Source organism: Garra rufa, chromosome 25 (genome assembly GCF_049309525.1).
Source record: "Garra rufa chromosome 25, GarRuf1.0, whole genome shotgun sequence".
In the NCBI taxonomy this organism is placed as follows: domain Eukaryota; kingdom Metazoa; phylum Chordata; class Actinopteri; order Cypriniformes; family Cyprinidae; genus Garra; species Garra rufa.
In genome coordinates this window covers 29198358-29208374 of record NC_133385.1, presented here as the reverse complement: position 1 = coordinate 29208374, position 10017 = coordinate 29198358, and the positions used below count along the sequence as shown (strand labels likewise).

At 33.4% G+C, this 10017-nt stretch overlaps 1 protein-coding gene across 1 annotated transcript; it reads right to left on the bottom strand.

Annotated features, from left to right (window-relative positions):
• Window positions 1-1369: 1369 nt before the first annotated feature.
• On the bottom strand, window positions 1370-8651 carry LOC141301581 (carboxypeptidase A1-like). Its single transcript, XM_073831779.1, has 11 exons — window positions 8538-8651; window positions 8172-8253; window positions 6938-7072; window positions 5735-5833; window positions 5508-5609; window positions 3780-3878; window positions 3582-3692; window positions 3370-3460; window positions 1853-2052; window positions 1696-1780; window positions 1370-1626 (listed from the first exon to the last, which is right to left on the bottom strand). Exons 1-11 carry the CDS (start codon window positions 8600-8602, stop codon window positions 1439-1441), a joined length of 1257 nt encoding a protein of 418 aa, XP_073687880.1. The 5' UTR covers window positions 8603-8651; the 3' UTR covers window positions 1370-1438.
• Between the last annotated feature and the right edge of the window lie 1366 nt (window positions 8652-10017).

The window sequence follows — 10017 nt, the reverse complement described above, 5'->3', positions numbered from 1 at the left end:
CTTGTTGTTTCCTTAGTTTATTCCTGGTTTGTTTTGTTTGTCTTATTTGTTTTCTTTGTCACTTTGGACTGCCCTTCTGGATTTCGACCCCCCGCCTGTGTTACGGATTACTCTCTGGATTGTCTTTGAGGTTACTGTTTGCCGATATTTTGACCCTGTCTGTTTGACCACGTCTGTTAAATAAATGCTGCGAATGGATCTGAACGTCTCTGACTCCTCCTTGTGACATAGGGTTAGGGTTAATTTACACATTACATCCCATAATTACATGATAAATGGGGAAATCACCCAAAAGGTGTCAGACATGTAAATGCAGAATGGTTTAATCATGGTGTTGTTCAGTAAGTTATTTTTACTGTTGGGGAAAAAAAAGTGTATCATCATCATTATTATGCAATATAAATAATAATGTATAATGTAAAAGTATTGACTGAATTGATGAGTTGATAATTATTTTAATACTATTTGTATATACTTAATTTTAGAATTCTTTGTTTATATTTAAACACTTTTTTTCTTAACAATTCTGACTTTTTCCCTCAGTTATAACTTTTTTTCTAAGTCTTAGTTTAGATTTTTAAATTCTGACCTTTTTCTTAGCAATTTTCTACTTTTTTCTCACAATTTTTAGTTTACTTTTCAAAATTCTCACTTTTTTTCTTAAAATTCTCACTTTTCTACTCAGCAATTCTCACTTTTGTTCTAAGAATTCTTAGTTTACCTTTCAAAATTCTGACTTTTCTCTTCATAATTTTGACTTTTTTCTCAGAATTCTTAGATCATTTGGAAATTCTGACCTTTTATTTCACAATTCTGACTTTTTTCTTAGCAATTTTGACATTCTTTTCAGAATTCCTCACTTAGATTTGACAATTCTGACTTTTTTTCACAATCCTGAATTTTTTTAAATTTTGATGTCTTTCTCAGAATTCTTTAGTTTACATTTTAAAATTCAGACTTTTTCCTTCAGAATTTGGACTTTTATTCTCAGAAATCTTAGTTTACATTTCAAAATTCTGAATGTTTTTTAAATTCCACCACAGGAACAAAACCAAGCGCACATTTCAAGGCAGTGCTTCAGTTTTTAACGTTTTTTATTTTATGTCATGTCAGCATTCCTCTTTTTTGTTTAACTTGATGTAATAACTTAAACCAAAACTGATATAAAATAATGAAAATAAATAATTGAAAGACAAAATCATTTCAACTAAAATTAAAATGAAAACAGAAAATAATAACATAAAATTGAATTCAAAATATTTAAAAAAATATTATGTAGTCTAATGTAACTCATATGGTACAGATGTATCAGTTAGTATATTATATATATTTGTAATGTATATTAAAGCAACATCCATAAAATGCTAAATGTTTTTGTTGTTTTTTATTAACACTTTTTTTGTGCATTTTGGCTCATTACAGAAACATTGTCATATGTTTAATATGGGTTATTTTTGGTGTGCTCCATGATGGCCATCAGGGCCAGCCAGGTCTCCTCAGCAGTGGGAACAATCTGATTGGCAGGCAGAAGGAAACCATAGTAGCCGGTGTCTCTTAGCTCAAAGGTGTAGGAGTACTTGATGCCCTGGTTATAAGTCCAGTCGATTGTTCCTCCACTGGCTTGATCTGTGAACAGAAAGATTGTTAGCAGGGTGCAAAACTGATATGAACTAAAATCAGTCTTATCAAACTTACAGATGGTAGTAATGATGCTTCCATATCTGTAGCTGGTATTATACAATGACTGCAGGGCAGAGACAGCCTTCGTGGCGACCTCATGCTAAAAAGGAAAATACAAAATTAATTTTAGATGTCGCTACGTATCTGAAATAGAATGTTTCCACATGCATACCAGTTCAGCCTTGTCTGCTGCAGGAGTGCTTGTGTATCCGTATGGATAGAGGAGCATCTGGGAATAGTTGTGGATGGACACAAAGGCCTTGATGTTGCCGTGAGATTTCACAAAGTCCACAATGGCCTTGACCTCAGCCTCAGAATGAGCACTGGGTCCATGGTATGTCTCACTGCAGGGGCTGCTACTGGAACCAGGACCTCAAGTTGGAAAAAAAAGAGAAATACAAGAACTTTTAAAATACTATTTGAATCTTCTGACCTTTTCCTCATAATTCTTTTTTTTTTTTTTTTGAAAATTAAATTTTTTTTCTCAGAATTCTTCATTTACATTTCAAAATTCTGACTTTTTCCTAAGAATTCTGACTCTTTTTTTTTTTTTGGCGATTTTGACTTTTTTCTCAGAATTCTGACTTTTTTCTTGCTAATTTTGACCTTTTTTTCTCTGAATTCTTAGTTCACCTTTTAAAATTTTGACTTTGTTCTCAGAATTCTGACCTTTTTTTTTGAGTTGCCAATTTTGAGTTTTTTTGTCAGAATTATTATTTTACATCTCAAACTTCTGGCTTCTTTTCTCAGAATTCTGACTTTTTGTTTGCCAATATTTACTTTTTTCTCAGAATTTTTAGTTTACATCTCAAAATTCTGACTTTTTTCTCAGAATTCTGACTTTTTTTCTTGCTAATTTTGACCTTTTTTTTCTCTGAATTCTTGGTTCACCTTTTAAAATTTTGACTTTGTTCTCAGAATTCTGACCTTTTTTTGAGTTGCCAATTTTGAGTTTTTTTGTCAGAATTATTAGTTTACATCTCAAACTTCTGACTTCTTTTCTCAGAATTCTGACTTTTTGTTTGCCAATATTTACTTTTTTCTCAGAATTTTTAGTTTACATCTCAAAATTCTGACTTTTTTCTTGCCAATTTTGACTTTTTTGTCAGAATTATTAGTTTACATCTCAAAATTCTTACTTTTTTCTTGCCAATTCTGACTTTTTCCTCAGAATTCATCTTTTTTTAAAATTCTGACTTTTTCCCTTCTTTTTTCCTGTTTCTTAGAATTTTTAGTTTAATTTTTCATTTTAAAATTCAGATTTTTTTCTCAGAATTCTGACTTTTTTCTTGCCAATTTGGACCTTTTTTCTCAGAATTCTGTTTTTTGTGTGCAAAATTCTGACTTTTTTCAGAATTCTGACTTTTTTCTTGCCAATTTTAAATCTTTTTTTCTGTTTCTTATAATTTTTAGTTTACATCTCAAAATAACGTTTAACGTAATAGGCGTGCAAAAAAGATTGAATGGGTGCATATTCTTGTTCTTTTACTATTCATCTTTCTTTATCTTTATTCCCTTAAATCCATTTAAATTCTTTCTTTATATAATTTCTTTAAATAAAAAATTGCATTGCCATTTATTTAAAATAAATAAATATGTCCAAAACCTGTTTATAGCCTTTCCTCACAGTATAACGGCAATGCTAAAAGCCAACAGAACCCCGATATGCCTAACAATGCTACATCTCACCTCCAAAGCCAGCATCCCAGTTCCTGTTGGGATCAACTCCAACACAGCTGGAGCCAGGGTTTGGCTTTCTGGTTTTACGCCACATACGGTCCTTAAACGAACAGATTTACAATTTAAAAGCAGCCTGTCAGAATACATTCTCAAAGTACAGTTGTTCTGAGCTGAATGTGCATGTGACTTTAGGCATCCAGGCATTAGACTTTAAAACTCACATTGGTATGGGTGTATGCATAACCATCAGGGTTGGTCACGATCTCCAAGAAGATATCATAGTTATTAAGGATGTCGGTCAGGATGGGGTCACGTCCGTAGTCGGTCACAATCTGCACACAGCAAAAGTCAATTCCTGTTCGAATAAAGAATGTCGAGTTGGTAGTGTTTGCAAGCCTAACCAAAATGAATAACTTTACCTTCTTGGCAAACCAGACTCCGCTGGCCGGGGTGACCCATTCTCTGGAGTGGATGCCAGTGTCGATCCAGATACCTGGGCGGCCCGCTCCAGTGCTGAACTGAGTAAGAGGAAATGAGGTCACAATGATAATGAGGTTCCATAATTATATTACACATATGACTTGTGATACATAGGTCTATACATAGATGAATATACAGTGGGATCCAAAAGGAAACTTAAGATTCAAAATCTACTTTAAAGCTAAATTATCTTTTTTTCTGTTACTTTCTCTTATCCATGCAAATTTAGCAAATTCAGAAAGCAGGTTTGAAAACAAAGTTCCTTTCGGTAGTGCTAGTGATGCAGAAATGACATATGTCAGCTGTAAATCTAAAAACTGTTTTAGGATTTTTAAAAAGTTAATGAAAAAGTGAGGCTAAAGTGTTAAAATCAGAGTGTTAAATTAACACTGAAGCGGAGTTAAAGTTAATGAGATAATTTGTGATTATTTAAGTGATGAAACTTAATGGAGAAAATCACATTTTTTAAGCAACCATTATAGTGGTCAGTGTTTGCATTAGTTGGTCTCTTGACCCTTACATATGTAACATTAGATTTTGTTTGGCTGCTTTATTTGGGGGAAACAACCAAACAAGCCAAGAACACAGGTCATCAGGGGGTGATGGTTATGTTTTAACCATTACTTGACCTGTGTCATTGAATTCAATTTAGTGTCTAACCTCAGAGCTTTTTTCCAACGAGGGAACTATAACTCAGAGATTAGTTCAGTCAAATAATTATCGTAAATATTTAACATCAGCCTTATGATTCTACAACAAAAGATTCTGTCTATCTTTCTTTAATATTGGAAGAATTTCTTACAAGCAAAAGCTCATTTGTTTAGGCACACACAGACATCAAGAACCAGCGTATGAATCTCAACAACGTTGACAAACAAAGTATTCAGATAAACAGATCAACTCTGAACATCACAAAACAAGCTACTAAAAAATCACATAAAAACAACAAAAACAAATGAAAATAGTAAGAATAAAATAAATTACGAAGACAATTCAGCCCATAATTTATTCATGCCACAATGCATGATGGGAGTAATGGATGAGTTTTGATTGGCTACAACATGCTTTTTGGATGGTCACCATTGTGGTGGTTCTCACACTGATTCTTCATGTCTGTGTGTCTTACCAATTTTTGGTCTTTGATCAAAATTTTCTCTGACTATAGATGTAATTCTCATTCACAGAGTTTATGTAACCAGTGATAAAACCCATAGTCTATTATACAAAGCACTACACAAAGATTTCTTGAAAACATGGTCAGGTTTGTCTGGCTGTTAACACTGTTACAGCAACCAAACAAGATCTAATGTTACAAACGTAAGTTCAAGAGACCAACTAATGCAAACACTGACCACTATAATGGTAGCTTAAAAATGTGATTTTCTACTTTGGTGATTCTGCTTGTTAACATCAGGTGTCTTCAGTAATGATCAATCATCACTTAATTAATCACTAATTATTAACTTTAACTGCTTCAGTGTTAATTTAACACTCTGATTTTAACACTTTACACTCCTGAGAGTGGACTCAAATAAACTCGCTGGAGAGTTAATTTCTCAAGCTCTGGCCTTTTTGCTGTGCATATTGTAGAGATACATTTCTTACAGGTCTCAGACTTGCAGCTGCAATAAAAGTATGCATATGTATCATTATTTATCTTGACCTACCTTCAGGACGTTCAAGTCGCGGTTCTCGTAGCTCTTACCAATCACAAGTTTGCTGACCATATCAGGGTTCTCCGCTACAATCATGTCTATGAAAGAGTAAATCTGAGGAAAATATGGTGAAGATCAAATGATTGTGTCTATTTTATGTGTAAAACATATTGACATCCAACAAGCCTTTGATAGTAAAAATGCAATACAGTCATAAATTAAAGTTGTCCATCACTCACAGAGTTCAGATCATGGTAGGTGGTGTAGATAAAGTCATCGGTACTTCTTGGAAAAGTACGATATTTCACCATCTCTCGTTGCTCATCATCCATCAAATCCTTACAGAGAAAAAAGAATGATTTTTACTTTTGTTTTTTACATTTTTAACTTACTGTGATTACCCTCAATAAATAAATATTTAGTAGGCCATTACCAGGGATCAAGCTCTATATATATAAAAAAAGATGTTACATATGCTTGTTTAGAATCACCTGTCGGATGTGCTCACCAGGTTTTGGCTAATTATTGACTTGAGAGCAGGGGCGCTGCTCGCAATTTTGGGCCCTATGACAAAATATGAGGCTGGGCCACCCCTACCACACCAAAGCAGATCTCTGGGGGCCCCTAAAGGGTGTGGGCCCTTAGAATTGTCCTAACTTTCCCCCCCTTAGCGGCGCCCCTGCCTGAGAATATTGTGCTGCAGTGTTTTTTTCCAGATTAGTTTGCAAAAGTATGTTTTTCACACATTCTTAATCATTTAACTATTGGTTTGATTGACAGCAGTGGTTCTAGAGGCAATTCTAAGTCGTTTGGAATGAGGAGGTATCGTATGATACGAATATCGTGCATATGTGTGAAAAACCATGCAATACACAATCGTTTACACCCTTGAAAAATCTAATTTCAAATTTCTCACAAACCTTTAGGGGCGTGAGTCGAACAGGCCCAATGAGTTTCTTTCCGATCGGCCTCTGTTAACCTTGCCTAATAGGTGCTCAAAGTTCATCGACCTGTGGTAGCCATGTTTTTTGAGATACGCAAATGTCCTTATAGACGCTTGTGGCACTTTGGACCAAGACTGATTGATTTCTTGTCAATAGGACAAATGGTTGCATAGTTACGGCCATTTTTGTGCTTTTTTTCCTCTTATAGCACCACAAAGTGGACAAGCTCTGTAACTTACATTAGCGTTTGAGTTTGGCGAAGATATTCATTCTGTTCAAAAGTTTTAGCCGCTTTCCCCTCCCCTTTCGAACGTGTTGGCGCCTTTTTGCAAGCGAAAAACCTAGGGCTAGTTTGCAAAAGTAGTTTTTAAAAAAAATGCTGTCCACTTGAGCCTGTGAAGGAGTTCGAGTCCAGTTTTCCGCTACATTTGAACCCCTAATAAAAACCTTGAACCTTGATTAATCACAGCAGTTGGAAAGTTTAATTAATAATCCCACCTGGACATCCTTAATCATGACATTATACTGGATCTGATTGTATCTCATGAATGCCCTGACAGCCTGGAGACTGTGAAACGGAACACGAACATCCACAGGCAAGGACTCATGAATAGGCTCCCTCCAGAAGTCCAACTGAACACAGAAGAAAACAAGTAAATCTGATGTTCGCATTTTCCAATAATTATATACCAAATGCATACAGTTGAGGTCAAAAGTTTACACTCCCCTTTCAGAATCTGTAAAAGGTTATTTTTCCAAAATAAGAGGGATCATACAAAATGCATGTTATTGTTTATTTAGTACTGACCTAAATAAAATATTTAACATAAAAGATGCTTACATATAGTTCACAAGAGAAAATAATAGTTGAAGTTATAAAAATGACCCCGTTCAAAAGTTTACATACACTTGATTCTTAATACTGTGTTGTTACCTGAATGATCCACAGCTGTGTTTTTTTGTGTAGTGATAGTTGTTCATGAGTCCCTTGTTTGTCCTGAACAGTTAAACCGCCTGCTGTTCTTCAGAAAAAATCCTTCAGGTCCCACAAATTCTTTGGTTTTCGAGCATTTGTGTGTATTTGCAATGACTGTATGATTTTGAGATCTGTCTTTTCACACTGAGGACAAATGAAGGATTCATATGCAACTATTACAGAAGGTTCAAATGATGCTCCAGAATAAAAAAAAAACAATGCATTAAGGGCAGGGGAGTGAAAACTTTTGATCAGAATGGAGATTTTTTTTTTACCATATTTTTTAATTTAGTACTACCCTTCAGAGGCTACAGAAGATACTTGCAGGTTTCCTAGAAGACAAAATAAGTTAAATTTACCCTGAGCTTCAAATTCAAAATGTTTTCACCCCCCGTCTCTTAATGCATGATTTTTCCTTTTGGAACATCAGTGAGTGTTTGAAGTTTAAACCTTCTGTAATAGTTGCATAGGAGTCCCTCAGTTGTGCTCAGTGTGAAAAGATGGATCTCAAAATCATACAGTCATTGTTGGAAAGGGTTCACATACACAAAAATTCTGGAAAACCAAAGAATTTGTGGGACCAGAAGGATTTTTCTGAAGAACAGCGGGAAGTTTGACTGTTCAGGACAAACAAGGGATTCATGAACAACTATCACTAAACAAAAAAACACAGCTGTGGATCATTCAGGCAACAACACAGTATTTAGAATCAATAAAATTAGGGGGCATAAAGAATGTTCTTGATGTAAGACTTACCCCAAGATGTTCCTGTTCAGACAATTCCTTTAGGAGAGAGATCTGTGCCTCATTTTTTGGGGTGATCCGAAGAACCTGGTCCCTGTAGAGACGTTAACACACATCCAGGAATACTTCTTAAGATATGTGGCTTTATTTGAATTTTCATTGCAAATTATACAGGTTTCACGTTATACAAACTAAATCTACCAGCATTAAAAATCACACTTGAAATTCTATTCTATCACTGTAGTTATAACCATGATGACCCTTCTCCTAAACACTGAGCGTTGAATAAACCACGCTTCCTCCCTCAGACTCCCTTAAAATGTCTTTTTTTGGTGCATAACCATGCTAGAATACTGCAAACAAGATTTGTGAGCTCACCCCTCATAGGTCCTTTTGCCAAACACGGCCACAAACAAAGCAGTCAGCACCAGTAGCCCCTTCATCTTGGCTTGAGTAGAATTTTTAGCTAAAGTTGTCCTTTATATACTGTCCTGATGGCTGTGACCTTGTATTTGAGGCAATACTGGGTTGGCAAGCCTGCTGCTGTGGTTCCCACAATATTGTACAATACTAATACTGGAGTTTGACAAATGAGAGCAATGCAGCTGTTTTTCCTGTATGTTACTTAGTATAGCAACATGTATTGACTAGTAAATGTTATCAGTAGTGCATTACCTGGTTTGGCCTAAGACAGAGAGATAATAAAAATAAAAAAAAACGCCCAAATCCACAAGGTCCAATTGAGAAGACCATGTTGGGAAAAGATTCTGGATTATTTTGTTAGTCGTTTTTATATAATATTAAAAAACATATAATAATAAACATGTAATTTTTTTATAATATAATATATGCAATATTACCATGAATATAGTTCTACAAATATGTATGTTATGTGTATTACAGCTTCGGTTATAGCCTGTGAAAACAAATTTCCTCTCTGAGGACAGTTAAAAAAATCTTAATCTGATCAAATATATACTAGGTATATATAATATATAATATAATATGAAGTATATATAATATAAAATATATATAATTCTCTGTAATAGCATTTATATAATTATTTATATTCATATGTCTCTAATAATAATAATAATTATTATTTTAAATATTTGTATATTTTATTATTATTTATGTTATTATGTATAGTATTTTATTATGATTTAATAAATAAACACATATATAATATAATTAAATATTATTTATGTTGCATATATTTACAGAAGTTTATAATAATATACTGTATATACTGTATATACTGTGTATATATATATGTTTATTAAAGTTTTTACTCTACATTTGTGCAGTTTTCAGTGGGTTAGTGATATTTTTTAAATGTATATAAATTAATAAATAAATATTTTTTTAAATGGGTTTTTATACAAAAACTGCTTTCTTATGTAAAATTCACTTTATAAAAGACCCACATTTCTAACTTTAATTCATGGGGATAACATGGATAATTTCACATGGTTTAGTGTAAGATTTTTGCCCATCTTTTGGAAAATCCAGTTTTAAAAGTAAAAAAAAAAAAAAAAAACTACAAATAACTTTTACCAGTAGGTGGCTGCAGAGCTCCACTATTTGCTATTTGCTATTTGACCACCTGAAAGATATTTTTTCACAAGTTTTGTGAATTCATATCTACAGTACAGACCAAACGTTTGGACACACCTGAATGAGAAGGTGTGTCCAAACTTTTGGTCTGTACTGTATATATAGACTGTTATTATTATTATTATTATTAATATTTTTTATTTGTTTAATAATTAACATATTTAAATACATTTTTTATTTATATTATGTATATTAAATTAAAATGTGAAGTATATGTAATATATATAATTCACTATTATAA

Coding starts and splice junctions, on each gene's coding strand:
- LOC141301581 (XM_073831779.1), bottom strand. CDS start 8,602: ATGAAGGGGCTACTGGTGCTGACTGCTTTGTTTGTGGCCGTGTTTGGC. Junction 3,693..3,779: donor GAGTCTGGTTTGCCAAGAAG/GTAAAGTTATTC, acceptor TGCTGTGTGCAG/ATTGTGACCGACTACGGACG. Junction 1,627..1,695: donor AAGCATCATTACTACCATCT/GTAAGTTTGATA, acceptor TTCTGTTCACAG/ATCAAGCCAGTGGAGGAACA.